The following is a 20,351-nucleotide window of genomic DNA, read 5'->3' as shown; positions in this document are numbered from 1 at the left end:
TCTGTACTGCTCTGCCACTGGTCTTCCCCTTAGTGCTCAGGGCTACCGCCTGTTGGCGTTTCCCACAGGGAAAGCCCAGCCCACTCACCAGGGGCCATCTGATTTTCACGTCAATAATAAGAAAATGAAATACACTGGAATCAGCGGGAGCCAGACCTCTACAGGCCCACCTGGATTTTCTGGGTGGCACAAGCTTTCCATCTTTGCAGGGTGCAATGGCACCACATTTCTCATTTTAGTGGGAAAAGCATTTTCCTTCTCTGACAGGTGTCCACCTTACACAGGCCCCAGTTTTTACTGTCTCCCCTGGGTTGGCACTTAAGAAGTTCCCTGGACCTCTCTAGGGAATTGGGAAGAACTTTCTGGAAGTGGCTGGGATCCCTAGATGGACTTTTCCTGGCTTCCTATGGTGCCGTTTCAGGGAATCCGACGTTTATCTCTGTCTCCAACCCCAAAGTTCCAGTATCTAGTTCCTCGAATTCCACGAGGAGAGTAAAGGACAACAGAGAAGGTCCATGGTTCTTCTGAACCCTCTTCCTTAAACTGGAGAAGCCCAGTGGAGTGTCGTAGGTTCTGTCAGAAACCACGAGTGTCACTGCACAACACAAGAGGCACAAAGTCCTTGCTTGTCAACTCTCAAACTGTGGCATCTTCTGGGAACGTTATAGGGGAAATAACAAACCAAAAACAAAGTAGAAAAAGCTCAAGGCAATTTCTAATTTTGTCTCTTAATATGGAAACGAGTAATTCTCAGCTCTGCACCTCAGAATCTCAACGGTGCTCTTTAACATTTCCCAGGGCTCAGCCCCATCACAGATTCAAGTCTGTCCGGAGTGCTACCCCAGGTGGCCTGGTCAGAGCTTCCTCGGGTGCTTCTGCTGTACATCAAGACTAAGGGTCACAGGTGACCCTCCCAATTCTGCAGAGTCACACCTGCCTTAACACGTGTGACTTTCGTAATGGGGAGAGAGAGAAAAGGTTTTAGTGTCTTAGTTATCTCATCAGCAAACCAGACTAAAAGAAGAAAAAAACTGCCTCAATTCATAGGGAAATATGAGAACCAAATGAGATGCCACATGCAAAGTACTTAATACAGTGACTGGCATACAGTAAGAATTCAGGAAGATTAGCTTATTAAGAAACTGCGCTGCTGCAAAGGTACACAGTTCAAATCCACCAACTGTTCCACGGAAGAAAGATGGGCAATCTCTTGTGCCTCTGACTTACTGCCTCTAGAAATTCACTGGAGGGTCAATTCTGACTTGACGATACACAACAACTGGCAGCTTAGTGGTGTAAGGAGTTATAAAGCCAAACCAAAGGCAAGAGGTTCAAATCCATCAGCTGCTCTGCAGGAGAAAGATGGGTAATATCCTCCTATATAATTTGCAATCTCCAAAAACCCACTGAAGGGTCAGCTATAAGTTGGTTTCAACCAGAAAATAGTTATTAATAATAATTTTTAACAGTAGTTAACTATTAATAATTATTCATAGTTGAAAACAATAGTTTTCAACAAAACAAGTTATTAGTAATAACGAAGAGTTATTTTTGTGTTTTATCAATTTCTTTTCAGAGATGATTTATCAGCTAGTTTGCTTCAATGGAAGTATTTATCCATATGCATTCTTATTGACTCCAAAATATGTTAAGGGGAAAAGTTAAACTATTAATTTTACCAACTGAAGCTGAACTTCTTTCACAGGGAACCATCATAATAATACTCGATAACCAAACGAACCTATTTCTCACTTATTAAAATGCGGTTCCAAAGAGCTGATCACGTCACAAAAAACAGGCATTTTCTGAAAATGGAGGATGACTACATCAGACCACATAGTGAGGGTGAAAACATCACTTCATACCTGCCAGATGACATCATTCCAGGACTTCCAACCCACTGAGAATCATGGCCTAGTCAAGATGACCATCACAAGCCTTGACCATCCCAGCTGGGGTCACTCTCGCCTCCAGAGTCAGTTGCTAACAAACAAAACACCTGGAGAGTAGTTTTTTCCACTACTGCCGTAAGTAAAAAAGTCACAGAACCAAACAATTTAGAAGTGAGAAATAGTTGCAGTTAACAGTTCTGTCCTCAAAGAGTTTAATATCTTTATCAAACCAGGTACCCAAATCCACCAGCTTCTAGCTGGTCAACCCCAGCTCATGCATGTCAGAGTAAAACTGTGGTCCACAGAATTTTCAACAGCTGATTTCTTTTTTTATATATACTTGTTTACATACAAAAGTCATACACATTATTTAATTTCTATACATTGTGTTTCACGAATTCCTCCATTCACACTATGTTTCATTGTATCATCCCCATACACTGTGTTTTTGGTGGGGTTGTTTTTTTTTTTAATTTTCCTTTTTATTATTATTAATTTTAATGAAAATTTATAAAGACTTTGGATTTCCATTCATTCGTTGTTGCACTTTTCTCCCTGCCCACCCCTCTCCCCCCACCCAGTACACTCTTCTCTTTGAAAAGTAAAAGAAAAATTCTTTCATTGTTTTAAAATCCCTCCCCCCAGGTCCACCCCACTGTGCAGCCTTCGTTCTGGACTCCTGTTATGACAATAATACCTAATCACAAAAAAAAAAAAAATACCTAATCACATATCCCTCATCTGTGCTTTATAAAATTAATTACTATTGTTCCCTGCTTACCATTATGCCACCTTTTCAGGTCCCCACTGAATTTTTCCTAATTCCTTTTATCCTCTTGCTTTGCCTACAAAACACTGTGACCTTGAGATTATTTTCCCCCCTCCTCATCCTCAGCCCTCTCCTTCCTTCCCCGTTGGAACTTTTGTACTCATTTTACTAGTGACCCTTCTATTTTTATTTTTTGTATTTTTTAATTGAGACTTTTAATGAAAGTTTATAGAAAACTTGGCTTTCCATTCATTCATTATTGCACATTTTCCTCTCTGTCCAGTTCCTTTGGAATTAAGATTGTCACAACCTTCTGCCAATAGGCCTCTGGGTAAACACAAACTTTCAAACTAGTGCATTAAGAGTCTGCTCTACTCAAAGATCTCTGCTTACATTACAACTACTCTCATTAACAAAGTTAGTAACCTGAGAGGAAAAATCAGCCAGAAATTCTCTTATGTCTTCTCTAAACATCATTTCCATATTTTAAAAGGGGGGAAAAGGGCAGTGTATACATATATATAAGGTCTAATTTACTTACTAATTTAGTATTTTTGAGAACTCTGAATCCACAAATTTTGGCTAAGCACTTTCACTGCCGTTATTTTTCACTGCATTAAAGGTCAGTGCAGGCTATTTGTAATCTGGAATTTTTTTTAATTAGTTACAAGGCAAATTTTTTTTTAATCACCCCTCAGAAAGCAAACCTTCCACTATATTCCAATACAAAGGAGAGTTGGTATGGTGGGTGTATTTTAATGAATAATTAAAGATAAAAAATAAGCAAGTTAAATAGCTCTGAACCATATGACTTAAATACATTTATTAGTTTAACTTATACATTTAGTGAGGCAACAAATCCCTATGTGTTTTGCTTTGTTTTTTTCAACTGTAAGGTCAAAATGAATCACAAGAATTAAACACTCCATTTGTCATTAAGGGGATGGCACATATTCAGAAAGAAAAGAATTTATAAAAACTAAATGGGACTTACTATGAAAATGACTATGTCCACACATACAACCTAAATTAAGACCCACTATTATAATTTGGACATGTTGCAAGGAGGTACCAGTTCTTGGAGAAGGACGTCATGCTTGGGAGGGTGGAGGGACAGCACAGGAGAGGAAGACCCTCAGTGAGAAAGACTGATTCCGTCAGTGGGGTAATGTAGATAGGCGTGCCAGAGACAGTAAGATTAGCACAGGATAGAGCAGGGTTTAGGGCTGTTGTACATAGGGTCGCTATGAGTTGCAAGCGACTCGACGGCACATAACAACAACAACAACATTATAATTTACTAATCATACTTCATGATGTTGGGAAAAGGGGAGGGTTGGGGAAGGAGACTAAGACCCTCAACCAGGTGGATTGACAAGGTGACTGCTGCAATGGGTCTCGTGTGTCAGGAAATGTGAGGATGGCACAAGACAGGACTAGGTTCAGATCTTTTGTTCATAGGATTACTGTGAGTCATAATCAACTTGACGGCACCAAACAACAATGACTTATAATGAGACATCCAAATTTCCCATTCATAGTTGGAGTATCTCTCACATCCAATGAGCACGTTTACATTCTTTGATTGAGAATGTTTGTTTACTTTGCGTTTCAAGGCCTACAAGGCCATGTTGTCGTTGTTAGGTGTCATTGAGTCAAATACAACCCACAGCGACCCTACAAACAGATCTGAACCCTGCTCTATCCTGTGCTAATCTTACTGTCTCTGGCACGCCTATCTACATTACCCCACTGACGGAATCAGTCTATCTCACTGAGGGTCTTCCTCTCCTGTGCTGTCCCTCACACTTTCTGACACAACAGAGACCATTGCAGCAGTCACTGTATCAACCCACCTGGCTGACGGTCTTGCTCTTCTTCACCAACCCTGCACCTTCCCAAGGATCATATCCCTCTCCAAGAAACAGCCTCTCCTAGCAACATGCCCTGTGAGCTGTGGTGCTGGAGAAGAGTATTGAATGTACCCTGGACTGCCAAGAAAACAAACAGATTCATCCTGGAGAGGGTTAAACCCGGCTGCTCCTTGGAGGCAAGGATTCTGAGGCTTCGTCTGACATACTTTGGACATGTTGTAAGGAAGGAGAGGTCCTTGGAGAGGGACATCATGCTTGGGAGAGTGGAAGGACAGCACAGAAGGGAAGACCCTCAATGAGGTGGATTGATTCAGTGACTGGGGTAATCGGGATGGGTGTGTCAGAGGCAGTGAGATTGGCACAGGATAGAGCAGGGTTTAGGGATGTTGTACATAGGGTCGCTATGACAACAATAACAACAGCAACATACCCACAGTATGGCAGGCGAAGCCTCATCATCCTTGCCTCCAAATAGCACTATGGCTGCACCCTCTCTAAGACATATTTGTTTGTTCTTTTGACCATCCATGGGATGTTCAGTGCTCTTCTCCAACACCACAGCTCAAAGGAATCAATTCTTCTGTCATTCTTATTCACTGCCCAGCTCTCAGTTACATAGCAAGTGATCGGAAAGACTAAGGCCTCAATAAGACACACCCTAGTCCCCAAACTGACATCATTACTCCTCAATAATTTGGAAAGGTCCCTAACTGCAGACTTTGCCAGTGTAATATGTCTCCTAATTTCCTGACTTCTGGAACCAAGAGTGTTAATTGTGGATCCAAGTAAGATGAAGTTGACAGTTTCAATCTTTTCTCCATCCATCATGATGCTTCCTATCGGTCCAGTGGTAATCTTTGTTTTCCTGACATTGAGATGCAATCTCTATTGAAGGCTGTATTCTTTTTATTTTCTGCAACAAGTGCTTCAAGTCCTCCTCACTTTCAGGAAACAAGGTTGTGTCATCTGTATAGTGCAGGCTACTGATGAGTCTCCCTCAGATTCCTCTTCAAAGAGTCAATCTTCTCGAACAATTTGCTCAGCATACAGACTGAATAGGTATGGAGAGAGAATGCAACCCTGACACACTCTCTTCTTAATTTTAAACCATGTTGTGTTCCCTTGTTCTGTTTGCACAACAGCCTCCTGGCCTAGGTCTAGGTTCTACAAGTCAATGTTAAACCCTTAAAAAGAAATTCTACATCCATTTTCAAATTAATATTTTAAGAAACAGGTGACAAACTGTGTAATTTAGAGGATCCCATAGCAAAGATTTAAATGTAGAAATGGCCTTAGTTCTGTGGTTTGTAACCACAGATGAACGTAAAAGCCACCATTCCTTCAACATCCACATACCCGGGCCACACCCTAGAAAGAGTGGGTCTAGAGTATTCTTTAGAAGTCAACCTGAGTCAGCCCTGGCATTCAGAACACAGCAATTATAGCCCAGAACGCTCTTGCCCCGAATTACTTAATTAAAAAGGAGGTTAAGGAGAATAAAAATGGTTCTTAAAAAGGGGTCAGATATGGCCCAATGACTGAAAGGCATCATGAAAAGAGGATAGCTGAAGCCACTCCCCAGGTTGGTCTACCTCCGTCCACTCTGTGACTGAAGATGTCCAGAGAGGAAAAGGAAACTTCCCGAACATACTTCATAAAAGCTGCCTCCCAAACCACTGCAATTTCCACAAAGTCAGCCAGCCCGAGAGGCAGGCAGGGTTCCCACTCTGGTGCTTCCTCTGTAAAACTTGTTAACAAGAAAAAACACAGCCCGAGTCCCTCCCCAGCCACTGGGAGACCCTAACAGCTATTGTGCTCCAGATGCGTTCTTCCTACTTGTTCCCAAAGAGGAAATGAAGGGAACAAGAGAGAATGCACACAATACCATCAACAGGTAAGCTCCGAGAGGTCCTTCAGAGTGAAAACAAAGCGAGAGTCCCTTGGACCACTGTTCTTAACGGAATGGCTTAGAGGACCTTGCAGGAGTGGCATCCACTTCCTAAACAACATGCCTCTGGAAACTCTATGAATTTTGATAAATGACGATAATTATAGAAAGGCTTCAAGCCTTTTGTTCACAGGGCCGCTATCAGTCGTGCTCAACAACACAACAACAACTGTTCAGAGAAGAACCAGAAGAGAAAGTTCCATGCACTTATTTCTTCATTAAGTTCTGGCTGGGTATCTGATGGACTCTATAATGTCCTATTGTTAGGCAAACAATTAAACAGAGACCTCCACTGAAAAGGCAGCTAATGTACACAAGCTGAACAGATCTGTTTATTTATTTATCTGGGAGTAGAATTTCTCCTGGAAGAAGGGGAAATGCGAGAAGGAACACCACTGACCAGCATTGCTAATGAAATTTGGTTGCAAATGGCTCTAAATCTATTTTCTGATAAAGTGGTTCAGATGTCTTTTACCCAACCCAAAATGCATAAGCAGAGATTTTATTTTAAAAAAAGAAAAGAAAAAAAACCACCCAACCCAACCTTCTTTAATAATAATGTACTTCTGATGAGCTGGAATATAGAAAATTACACACTTGGTAAACTCATCAGCTAGAGGCAATCAGGGAGACACTGGAGGTCAGCTTTAGCATGCCCTTGTTCTGCTTTTGCAAATAATCACCTGAAATGTAAGGCTGAATGCTGCCGCTTTTTAAAAATCTGATTCAAACACGAAACACTTATTACTGTCTGATGTCACACCAGGTTGATTTGAGACTTGCTCTGCATTTAAACCAACTGCAGAGACACTCGGCAAGTCCACCTTCGGACTCCCCTGAGACTGTTTGCCCAGACCCCAAAAAGGACAAATGCTGAAACCCCCATCTACCTATGTTCTTTTTATATAATCAAAATAATCTTTGCACTCAGGCAGGCATTTACCTAATCCTATTCCAGGATTCTGTGACTTTACACCACTTCCCTCATCGGGAGCATCAACGATTGGGTAAGAGAATCAGAAAACCAACAAAGGAGAGAAGGGAGGCTTTAGAGAAGTAAGAGGAAGTGGAAAAGCTCAGGTAGAACCTGCATTTCAACTGTCTCACCTTTGTGGCCAGAGCTTCAGCACTCTCCCGGCAAGTCTTCTCGATTTCAAGATGGTTCTGCATAAAATTAACTTCCTCTATAACCATGTGAGAGACTGGGAATAAAAGAGGGGGGAGAAAAAGCTCAGCAACCAGAGATTAGTCAGCTATTCCAGAAGCCCACGCATCACGTCCCATGATTAAGAATACTCCAATTCTTTAGCTCACCAGAACTTTAATTGTCACAGAAAAAGAGCATTTTCCCCAAAGCTGCCCTATTTGCAATTTTAGCTAATGTTTCAGTGGAAAAAGAAAAAAAAAAAGAATATGACGACGACAAGGAAGAACCTTTACTGCTATTGCACACAAGTGCTCTTGGAAAATTTTTAAAGCGTTTTAAGGAGACACGATGGCATGGTGGTTAGGCCACGTGGGTGGTGACGGAAAGGTCAGATGTTTGAACACACCAGTCACTTTGTGGGACAAGGACGTGACAGTCTGCTTCTGTAAAGATTACAGTTGTGGGATCTTTCAACAGAGTTCTGCTCTGTCCTACAACTTTGCTAGGAGCCAGGATAAATGCAATGGCAATTAGGGAGTTTATGTTGGTTTTTACTGACTGTGTAGCCCCCACAGAAGTCGAGTCTCCTCCAGCTCACAATCACCTTCCAGTGGGCTTGCGAGGCTGTAAGTCTTTTGGGAAAGAGACTGCCCAGATTTCTCCCTCCAAGCAACTGAGAGATTCAAACCAATGACCTTTTGGTTTGCAATATACCACAGGAGGCAATGGGCCACTAAGAGCCCCTTCTTATCTATGTAGGAATATACACATCCATAGACATATCTGCTCACTTAAACAAAAGAATGCTTCAAAAAGAAAGAAAAGTGGCAAACCTGATTTCCTAATCTTAGCAGGATATAACACCTGGCTCTAATGGGGACAATTCTCTAATTAGAAATAAAAGAAAAACAAGGTTTATAGTGGTCTTACAGCCTGCTTGGCCACGTTCCACCCTACCTAAGAACTGCAGCAGGACTCGCTACTGATGCCAGAGTGAGTTCAAGTATTTTTTTAAAAAACCTAAGGCAAGAAAGTATAACAGCAAGATTTCTGTGTTGATGAAAGCATATGAAGAGTTATCAGGAGAGCCAGAAGAAACACAAATCTTACTGGAGATCTTACTAATGCTTGAAAAACAACACATTTCAGAGTCTCAGTATTGAGTTTATAACAATTGAGATTTAAAGGTACAAAGTTAAATGAGAATTTGGATGGTGTTCTGAAGTTCAAGTAAGAAAAATGCCAATTCTTCCCACCCACATCTCCAGCAAAAAGAGAATGCTCGGAATTGCCAAAGTCACTGCAGACATGTATACTTACTGACATTGGTTTGGCTTGAAAAAAAAAACATTTAAAGGAGACCCAAACGCGAAAACCAGCAAAGTTAGGCAAAAAGCACTGGCCTCACATAACACAAAGAGAGATTACTTTTGCTTCATTTAAGTTTAATTAACCTGCAATTATGATTAAACTCAGGGGGGAAAAATTTCTCTCCAAATTAAATACAAAAATATATTACTTCCTAAGTCTGTCCAAAGTTCTTATTATGTTAATATTCAAATTCATAAAGCAGCACTAAATGGCCAGAAACATCTCTAACCTTGACATTTTTTCAGGGGTAATAATAATCCGCAGCAAATGCAGGCCAACCAAAAACCACTTAACTAATTAGTAGTTGCAGTCACCGAGAAAAACATGAATCAACACTGTTATTACAAGTGGCACATTTGAGTGGCATCTAATTATGACTTGATGAGCACGATACTTGCATTATCAACATTACTACTGCATCCCATCAGGGCCTAAAAGCTGCTGATGGCATTGACTAGGAGAACCTCCCACTCAATGGTACAGCAGCACCCAACAATCGCTTGGCAGGGGCCCCCCTCACTAAATGACACGTTAAGCGTAATTACTGGTAGACATTGTAAATAAACAGGATTGGAAGTGAAAATTGTACCAAGTGCATAAGACACAATCTGACACATTGGAAGTGGCAGCCTTAATTGAGAGTTTCTTTGACTGCTCAAGATCATTTCAACTGCATTTCTCAGAGGACAGTGATTATAACTGTGGAGACAGACGGCATAATGGTATCAGCACTGCTGACAGAAGAGTGAATTAAATTGTATCTGCTGTTGTGTGAAAGCCTTGATGAGAGGTACAGATGCCTCAGTGGTCTTATCATTATAACACAATGGTCATGTTGTCATCAACCTTTCTGGCTCCAATTGAAAAGAAATGATTGTGTGTTGAAGCTGCACCCCCCCATCCCCACTACCCCCCTTCTTCCCTTCTATCTCTTGTTCTGAATAGAACCAATTTTCAGAAAGCTATGAAATCACGCAATAGGCCCGAAAATGCAGCTGCTTGGCATACAAACGGGTCCCCATTAAACTGGAATCACACACAATATGTGTTTATGCCAGAAGAACAAATAGAAGCTGAACACAGGCCAAGTTTATTCACAAGCACAAAGCCCGTGTAGCTCTTCATCAATATAATTGCCTTTTATATTGTAGTTTAAATAATAGGCCCTATTATTTCCTTAAAATCCTAATATTCCCGGCATTTTATCACTATGTTTACAAGGTGGGTTCTTCAAAAACGTGAAGGGAAGAGAAAAGAAACCTATACAATTTTTACAACATCAGATATTACTTTTGAATTTTTTAGCCTTAACTACTTGACATCTTCTGCCACAATCTGGTATTTCCACTATCATAACAAAAACATAAACACTCTGCATTTTTCATAGGAATTTGACTTTTTATTCAATAACATTCTTGCTCATGGAAGAGTAAGGAAAAATCATTCTGCAGTAGTAAGGTTTAGGCCCAGCAATAAGGGGGGAGGGAAAAAACAAAACAGCCGACGTTTGTTTTCCAAACATTTTGTAAACAGCTGCCAAGTAATTCAACTTGATAAACTTAGCAAGGTAGTATTACCCATGTTTCTCCAATACCAATATGGTACGCTCCACTGGGCAAGAACTTTATTTCTTCCTCAGATGGAAGGATAATGAAAATTAAAAATTGTGTTTTCCTGGCTAGTGTAAGAAATGATCCCAATGCTATCTGGTAGGGATAACTGGTAGGACAGAAAGCAACCTATCAATGTCCCAGGTTTAGAAGGTGAGGAGGACATTTTTCTCTTTAAAAGGCATGACTCCATTTCTTAAACCAAAAGTCAAGTTACAGAACTCACAACAGAAACAATTTTTTAATTTATAAATTTCTTTGTAGTGAGGAGGTTGGTTAGCATAGCGTATTAAGTGTTGTAATTGTATTAAGTGCTAACTCAAAGGTTAATAGTTCAAATTCATCATGTACTTCAAGGAAGGAGGACAGGCAGTTTCCACCACTTGAAAATTTTCATGCTGAGAAACCCAATGGTTGTGATTAATTAAAATCAACCACAGTGGGCTATTTGCTTGATTTATGATTTCCCTATGGACTTGAACTTGAGTATGTTTCAAGCTGGCCATAATTCATTCCCACTAGTCTTATATATTTAAATGACCACCACCAACACCAAAAAGCAAACTTGTTGCCATTGAGGCCGTTCCAACTCATGGAGAGCCATATTTTATAGAGCAGAAGGTGCTGAAAGGGTTTTCTCTGGTATAATCCTTATGGAAGCAAATCATCAGGCCTTTCTTCCACAGTACAGCTGCGTTCAAAATGCCAATCTGTAAGTTAGTGGGCAACTCTAACCTGCTTACACTATCCAGGACCCATTTGGATAGATAATAAGAGGTTTTAAAAAGAAAACAATACGACAGTGCTTGATTGAAAAAAAAAAATAAACACACACACACACACACTGAAATACGTACAGATAAAACTGTAAGATGGCTGGAATTTGTTTCAAAGTGACTAGGGGTGGAAGCAATCAGTGAGCAGCAGGTGAGACAGGGGTGGGGCGTAGGCACAAACATGAAAAAATAGGCCATGAAGTAATGATGGTTGAAACTGGGTGACAGATGTGGAAGAGCCCATTATACTACACTCTCACTTTTGTGTAAGTTAGAAATGTTCTTAATTAATTAATAATTGAATTCAACTTTCAACTTTTTAAAAGTTTTTCTTTCAATTATTTTTCTTTCAGAGAAGTGTATCCTAAACACATCAACTATTGCTTCCTTCAGTTTAGCTTAATTAGCTAAGTTTTTGCACTCCCTTTCTATACCCTCAAAACACCTTTAACAATTATCACCTTAGTAAACATCTTGCAAGATAACGGTTTTTAACTTATTTCTCTTTTCTACTAACCATGAGCATAAGAGCAACATTTTCGCTTCTTAGGCAGTTCTCGAGTTCCAAATGTCTGACTTACAGACAACTCCTACTTATCCATTAATGTTATATAAATTTGCCCTCACTTTGAAATTATGAACCAATCCTTACTGAAAGAAAATTTTTCATCATAATCACCTTCACTTGCTACAAGTAAAATCAATAAAACACTACAAGCTCTCTGCACTCCCCAACCAACCAAATAAACCACAAACACACTGTCATCAAGTTGACTCCAATTTACAGTAACTGTTCATTAGGATTTACAAGCCTGTAAATATTTGCTAGAGGAGACTGTCACATTGTTCCCCTCAAGGCAGCCTGTGGGTTTAAATACTGGCCTTTTAATTAGTAGTTGAACACTTCAACTATGATGCCACTAGGGCTCATTTTCTTGCCCTAAACCCAAAACCCACTTTAGCTGAGTAGATTACGACTCATAGTTACCCTACAAGGCCCAAGAGGCTCTGGGTTTCTAAGCCTGTAAATCTTATGAGATTGTTTGTTCCAGGGTTTCGGCACCAAAAAAAAATCTTCCAAAACCCAACATACACAAAATGTTTATGGGAGCAGTTGCTTTATTCTTTTTCAGTAGAGAAGTAGATGGGTTTGAACCAGTGACCTCTCAGTTAACCACTCAAATGGGCTCATTTCTTACATTAAAATAAGGTAAAATAAGAACCTTATGCATCTATGCCAACTTAGCTACAAATACTTTAAAAAATAGGAAGAGATTCTGTTCATACCACTGGCACTCTATTTCATTCTCTTCATTTGCACAAGAGAATCTCTTTTCCCAGGTATAAAATACATTCTCATTCCTATGCTTGTTTGCACAAATGAGAAAGTATGCCAGATGTAAGTTTATCTGTAAACACCCTTTTATAAAAATATTGTCTGTAGTATACTGCACTATTTTTGAAGTGACCACCATCAGCATTCACTGAACATGACTATGTGCCTAGCCTTATACTAACACCTTTACATAAACCTTACAACTCTATGAGGTAGGTTTTCTACATAAGAAAACTGGTCCAGGGAAATAAAATAATCTATCCCAAAACTAAGTGGTTCTAAGTGGGGCTGCCAAAACAAACTCATTTCCAGGTAACTGTAACTTTCTGTGGTCCTTTGCAATCTATCACAGTTAAGGTGATATCACCAATGGTATTACTTCCTTAGCAAAAATTCCTCTCAATTTGGCCAACTCCCAGGAATATCCAACTGTAGGATATTTAGTCACTGCAATTTTAGAATATATTCAGAGTGACTGTAGGGAATATACTCCAAGTTTATCGTCAATATCAGATTGGTTAGAAAGGTTTTCTCATGGAAAGAAAACAGCTCTGGTGGCCTAGTGGTCAGAAATTGTGCTGCAATTCCAAAGGAATGTGGTTCAAATCCACCAGCTGCTCTTTGGGAGAAGTATGGGCATTCTCCTCTTGTATGATTTACTGCCTCTGAAAACCCACTGATGGGTTATCTATAGGTCAGTTCTGACTTGATGGCACACAACAACAGGACTATAAAGAATATAGTCTAAGTTCATTGTCAATATGAGATCACTTAAAAGGTTTTCTCACAGTAATAAAACAACTTTGAGAGAGCCAATATTCACACAAGAAAATCAGTGAACCCTAAAAAAAAAAAAAGAGCAGAGTATCTAAGGTTTTAACCTGAAAGACACAAACTATTTTATTTAACTTGGCCTTCGAAGGTCTCTGTCTTTCTAGAGAACAAGGCTTTACTATGTGGTAGGGTAACTTGCATAAAAAACTAACAGAAAGGCACAGGAAGAGCTTGAAGAAAATTTAAAAATATCACAGACCCAGCCACCACAATCCTGAAACCAGGAGAACTAGGTGGTGGCCAGTTACCACTGCTAACCGCTCCAAAAATGAATTTCAACCCTGAGGTTCTGGATAAAAGTTGAACAAAACTCAAACTCAGACAAAAGGTCATATTTACTGGACTGAGTGTTGGTGGTAAAAACCCTCAAGACTAATGCCCTTACATACCCATCAAGGCTGGGAACTTGAGTCAATGCCTGTGGTTCAACTTTAAGCAGACCAACAAGAGAGTTCAACAAAGTGCCAATAACACCAAGAAAGCATGTACTCCTTTGTGGACAATCTACCACGCCAAATCAACAGGGGAGCACGTGCCCAGGGATCAAGCTCAGAAGGCAGGAAGGGTAAGAAAAGAGGAGGAACAGAAATGGTAAATGGCTGGAAGTGAGTAGAGGGCTGCTGCAGGGTGGTGACTGAAGTCACCATCCCAGAGCAAATCGTGTATGACTGGTTACATGAGAAACTAATCTACTAATTTGTTCTGTAAAGTTTCATTCAGATCACAATAAAAGTTACAAAAGCAAGAATGCCATGGAACCATGAGTAACATGAGCTTGGAGAAGCTGCAGAGCAAGAAAGGAAGGTCCAAGAGTTTAACAAAGTTTCTTCTGGAGCCTCCTTCAGCCTTTTCCTACATGTTAACAAGGAGATACATCATAGGGGTTGAAAACAACCAATCAACAGCCACCAAAATGACAGGGGGTAGATGTTACCTCAGCACAAAAAGACTTTCCTCCAGACCTAGCCAAGTGTGGAGATGGGCATCCTGTTAAAGGTGGATCATGTAAACTCACTATTAATAAAGCCTGAAAGCAGCCCTGATGGCAGAAGGCGGTATGTGTTTGACTGCTAATGGAAAAGTCAGAAGTTCAAACCTACCAGTGACTCTGCCTGAGACAGATGAGGTAGACCCCCTCGCCCCCACTAAAGATTTAAAGCCTCAATAAAGGGTCGTCCTGAACCGGAGCCAACTTGTTGGCAGTGGGTTTGGTTCTGGTATCTTACAGCTGTAGGGGCATCAGGCACTGGGTAGCTGGGATGGTGCAAACAGCACTACTGAGAACTCACTCTATCCAGGCGCCGTGGGCAGCACCTGGAAGAGCTCATGCAACCCTTCAAGAGCCCATGAGGCAGGGCCACGCATCCCAGTGTTAGTCACCCAGAAACCGGCTCAGGGTCACCAGGGTTCACTGCAAGGTGCTTTTCTCTAGAGAACCTTCCTCATTCCCTTCAAATCTCTATCCCGAGGCTATGAACCACTTACCTCAAACACTGTTTAAACAAGGAACTCACATCTTCTCATTTCTTAGTTTCTCTTCTTTCGAGACTGAGCAAAGGGTGAGTGAGCTCTGCTGGTGGCTTAATGGTAAGAAACTGCACTGTCAACCCAAAGGTACATGGTTCTAATCCACTAGCTGCTTCATGGGAGAAAAATGGGGAACCTCCTTCCATGTGCTTTACTGCCTCTGAACCTGCTGGTGGGTCAGATAGGAGTTGGTTCTGACCCCACGGCAATAGGTGAGTTGCTGACTCATAAGGAAAAGAAAAATGTAAAGGTGTTAAACAATAAGAGGTATCTAGAAGATGAGGCAAAGAAGGGGGGGAGGAGAAATGGTAGATGAAAGGGCTGGTTGGTCATAGTGTAAGAGACTGGTGAAACCCCAAGGCTGTGGCCCTTAGACACCCCTCAAATGACTCCACCTCAAGAATCAACTTCTAACCAAACAATAAGCCAGTAATGTGGATAATAATATCTGAAAGGAATGCACTCTTCAGTCTAATCAATCATGTAACAAAAGGCAGCATTTGCCCAAAAGCAAAGAAAAGGAGGCAGAAAGGGCAGAAGAGAAGGAGGGATGGGAACCGAGAGGAGGTGGGCAGAGTGTTGTTACATCACAGAGGAGGGATGGAAAATGGGAGGAGGTGGGCAGAGAGCCATGACATCGAGGAGACTGCAACTAATGCCACGAAACACAGTGTACCCAGACTGCAGAACAGAAAATGAATCTGTCCTGTGAACTCTCACTTGAGCTACAATAAAACAAATAAATACATAATGGACTGCTAGGAGAACAAACAGGTTTGTCCTGGAGAGAGTGAAACTGGGCTGCTCCTTGGAGGCAAGGATTCTGAAGCTTCCTCTGACGTACTATGGGCATGTTGCAAAGAGGGATTGGCCCTTGGAGAGAGACATCATGTTTGGGAGAGTGGAGGGACAGGGCAGGAGAGGAAGACCCTCGATTTGATGGATCGATTCTGTGATTGGAGTGGTGGGAACGAGTGTGTTTGAGATGGTGAGGTTGACACAGGAGAGAACGGCATTTAGGACTCTTGTACACAGGGGTCGCTATAAGTTGCAAGCGACTCGACGGCACGTAACAACAACATCATCAATAAAGGTAGACTGGCTTGGAGAGAAGCTGCTTCTACCTCTGTGGAATGCCCACCTGGTCCAAAAATCTTTTAACAACATATCCAAGCATAAAAACCCGCACTCCTCCAGGTGCTCACAGGACCCCAACGTGCCATCAAGAATTCAAGCCCGTTAACTGGTAGCCGTTCCATCGGTAGAACTTTCAGCTTTGAGTCAGTGTTGGCACAAGTCTAAGGAGGTTCCTTTAGTCTGATGTTGTTGCTGTATACCAGCGAGGAAAAACCTACTTATTTCTGACCCTCTAGTGGGTTTTCAGAGGTAGTTAAATGCACAAGGGGAGGTTGTCCATCTCCCTACTACAGATCAGTGGTAAGGGGTTGTGCAGCCAACCCAAAGTCAGAGCTATTATCAGGGAGGGAGAAAATCCTACACAACTGCAACTCACAAAATCACAAATAAGCAATATGTCTATCACAGCATATTGGAACCAGATGTATTCCCATAATGTTTTCTTTATACAGATGCTAAAAAAGAAACAGACCTACTGAAACATAACTAGAATGCTGGATGGATTTTTTTTTAATGATTGTTTTTCCTTCACCAGGGATACAAAGTTTTGTCATGTGGTTACTAAGTTGACAGTTTCTCTATAATTAAATCACCTGACTGTCACACATCTCCTGCTGTGCAGTCAGTTCAGTGCGGTGACCTCATAGGACAGAACAGAACTGCCCACAGGGTTTCAGGCTTCAGCACTGGAAGCAGAGGGTCACCTCTTCTTTCTCCCACCAGGTGGCTATGGGTGTCAAACGACTGACCTTTCAGTTAGCAAGCAAGCATTTAACCCCTGCACTGCCAGAGCTCCTTCTGACTGCTGCAGTTATCTGCAGAAAGATGGAGAAAGACCCCACTTCCAAGACTGAGGGAATGCTCCCAACCAAGGCCCAGCCCTTTTTTCATCTATATCGTTTCCGTCTGATTTTTCTCAGGGTAGTCAGCTACCGGCTATCTTAGGGAATAAAGTAAGAGCAGAGGAATTTTCTGTTATTAAACATTAATGGCAAAAATTCAGAAAAGACTTTGAGAAGTCAGCCACAGCTTCAGTGGGAACATGATTTTCCTGTGTGAGAAAGCAATGTCATACACTTAAACCCTTAAACAGGTCTAATTCTTTGAATTCATCATTCTACTGCTATGAATCAGCCTAAAGGACTCATCAGACACTATAAAGATTATTAGATATAAAAATACTTGCCATGACATTATTTGTAATAGCTAAAACCCAGAAACCATCAGTCTATTGGAGAAGGAATATTTAAAGAAAGGTTGGCACTATAACAAAATACTATGGGTCAAGATCACAGCCAAGGTTCCTCTTTACTCATTTGCAAAGATGATCACAACTGTTAGTGGAAAAAACAAAGTAGGTTATAAATGGAACACATTTTTAATAGAGACAATAATATATTGATATATTTAAGAGATACATGTATTACTTTGGGGGAAAGGGAGACCAGCAAGGATAGAGTATGAAATATTCAGTTTTCTCAACAAGCAAAGATAAAAAGTGATTTCTGTTCTAGTACAACTTTTATGCATTGTTAAAAAACATTGTAACAAGTAAAAACTATCTTTTATATTCATGTACACATAAAACAACAACAATCTATTTCTTTAAACATATCAATAATGCCAGGGCATTGCATGGGTCAACAAACAACAATTCCTGCTTTCTTGATAGGCTTCACAGCCCATTAGCAACTCAACATAGCACTTATAACTACCCACATCATCCCAGTACACAATTAGGCATGTTAGAACAATTCATCAAAATGCTTACATACTTTTCTGAAACTCCTCCAGTTTTTTAACGGCTTCATCTCGTTCTTGCCTAATTTTGTCGCACTGAAACAAAGGGAAGGGAGAAAACGGAGAAAGGTTATATTTGTATGATAAGTCTTATGTTTGGAAAAGCACACATTTGTAAACATGTCTTTTTTTCTGAGAACAAAACATTAAAGCAAATTTTCTAAGACACAAAGTATTGGCATGATCATATGAAACAGTGTGAATCAAAGAATGTGTGAAAAACAACGTATATGAATGAAACACAATGTACACAAATTTTGTATGCAAATCAGTATAAAATTAAAATAAATTTAGGAAAACACAACCCAGTCACATGGTGATCACAGTTCAACTGGCAAGGTATTGATAGTGTTGCATCTGGTGAATTTTCTCGATCCTTTAACTAATCAGCGTCCTCCGGTGCAGGTCCTCCTTAGTCATGGAGTTTAACAGCCAGGAGTTACAACGTACTCATTCTTGAGAAGAATGTTGGGGCTCCTTTTTTATTAAGTCCTGCTGCGTTGAGCACCTCGCTCACACAGAGGTCCGGGTCACAGCAGCTTCAGCAGGACACAACACTCTGCCCCTTGTGACCAACGGAAAGGCCACAGAGTTGGGACAAACTGGCCACCTGTCCTCCTGCTGTCATCCAAGGATGACCAACCCTGCTTCCTTAGCATTCTGAACAGAGACAGGAAGCCAATTCAAAAGAGAAAAGACAAAATAACTCACAATAAGCTTGAGTCATTTACATAAACCTATTTTGAATTTTAAAAGGTAGAAGCCCCTGAAAAATCAAAATTAAAAAATGTAAAACTACCCATAAAAGCATGAGGACATCTTGGGACAGCTGATATAAACACAAATATCTCATTTCAACAGGCTCTGATGGGAACTAGTTTTAATATAACCTCAAAATCCAATAAACTCTTTGCCACTGAACTGATTCAAATTTATGGATTTGAACCAACGGAGCACTTGAGTTTTGGTTAATGGTGTAACACACAATAGATTATGCCACTAGAGTTCCTTATTTAAAACCAAAATCCAACTCCAACTCACAGCAACTCTACTTTTCAGAACGACACCTAGGCTTTCAAGGTTGGAGATCATAGTCAAACCACTGGGAAACCAGATCTTACTGAGGAGAACGGACTGACGGTGACTATGAACTGACTCACAGTTGACCCTTTAGCAGGTTCTCAGAGGCCCTAAATCATGCGGAAGGAGACCATCCATCATTCTCCTGAGAAGCAGCTGGTGGGTTTGAACTGTCTGTCTTTAGACTGGTAGTGCAACTCCTTACCCACTAGCCCACCAGAGCGCCCTTGAGGAATCACAGAAAACGAAAAAAATCCTATCTCCACTCGTATGGGCAAACCCAATGTGGTCTAAGAGGGCATGAACCAAGCCACAGCACTAGATGAGCAAAGCTGGTCACTCAGTCCTCATTCTGACCACCTACAACACAGGTAAGGCTGGACCAAGAGTCACTTCCTAAGGGGGGAGGCATATACTTGGGTTATAGTTTCCTTGTGAAAATGCACCCAATGGAAAAACAATATTCCTGTCTAACAGTTTCCAGTTCCAATTCAGCTGACAGAATGCATGTGGTGTTTTTGTTGTTCTGGGTTTTTTTTTTAAAAAAAAAAATTAATTTTATTATTTTGTGTGTACTGTCAAATCAGATCTGACTGGTACAGGAGGAGATTGTCCCTCCTTCTCCAGCAGAGCATCTGGTGGATTCAAACTGTACTTTAGGGATAGCAATGTACCTTCTTACAGTGTTTTGTTTTTGATTCTCAACACAAGTGTGCAGGACAGTCAAATAAACAAGTTTCACCGGCCCTTGTTTTTGATTCTCAACACAGGTGTGCAGGACAGTCAAATAAACAAGTTTCACCGGCCCTTCCTCTGAGTCACAATGACCGAATCAGACAGTACGGCTCTTGATTCTGTGCAAGTGCTGGTCAGTTGCTTCAGGATCTTCACCGTGCGTTCGCGGACTCACCCTCTGCTTGATGCTCCAGGTGCCTGCCCGCCCACCCACCACTCCACCTCAGATAATGCACAGTCCAGTCGAAGGTTCAGAAAGGGGGCCACATGGCTTCTTCCTGACCAGACAAATCTCTGAGTCGTGACTGCTGAATGCTCTGACGTTTGACTTGCACACCACTTCCCTTTCGTGTTTCGTCATCTGCTATTTCCAAGGGCTGAGATGGCCTGAGGCACTCTCTCCTCTAAGAGTTGTCTCTTCCTAAGTTTTCTCTGATGTCACAAGGGCTGTATCTCTCCATCTGCCTCAGCAGACACCCACCTGGCGGCATTCCACTCTTTTCTTTTTAAAAAAA

At 41.1% G+C, this 20,351-nt stretch overlaps 1 protein-coding gene across 1 annotated transcript in view; it reads right to left on the bottom strand.

Moving 5' to 3' along the window:
* KIAA1598 (KIAA1598 ortholog) overlaps positions 1–20,351 on the bottom strand; it is a 121,396-nt gene that overhangs the window by 73,429 nt on the left and 27,616 nt on the right. The window contains exons 3-4 of the mRNA XM_006879908.1: positions 17,997–18,057; positions 7,591–7,685 (exon numbers count right to left, since the gene is read on the bottom strand). Of these exons, the coding sequence (XP_006879970.1) occupies positions 7,591–7,677 (87 nt within the window). The 5' untranslated portion in view covers positions 7,678–7,685; positions 17,997–18,057. The remainder of the gene's footprint in view (positions 1–7,590; positions 7,686–17,996; positions 18,058–20,351) is intronic.

This window comes from Elephantulus edwardii, unplaced genomic scaffold, assembly GCF_000299155.1.
Source record: "Elephantulus edwardii isolate Elephantulus edwardi_28Jun2011 unplaced genomic scaffold, EleEdw1.0 scaffold00006, whole genome shotgun sequence".
NCBI classification, from domain to species: domain Eukaryota; kingdom Metazoa; phylum Chordata; class Mammalia; order Macroscelidea; family Macroscelididae; genus Elephantulus; species Elephantulus edwardii.
This window is presented reverse-complemented; position numbering and strand designations above follow the sequence as displayed.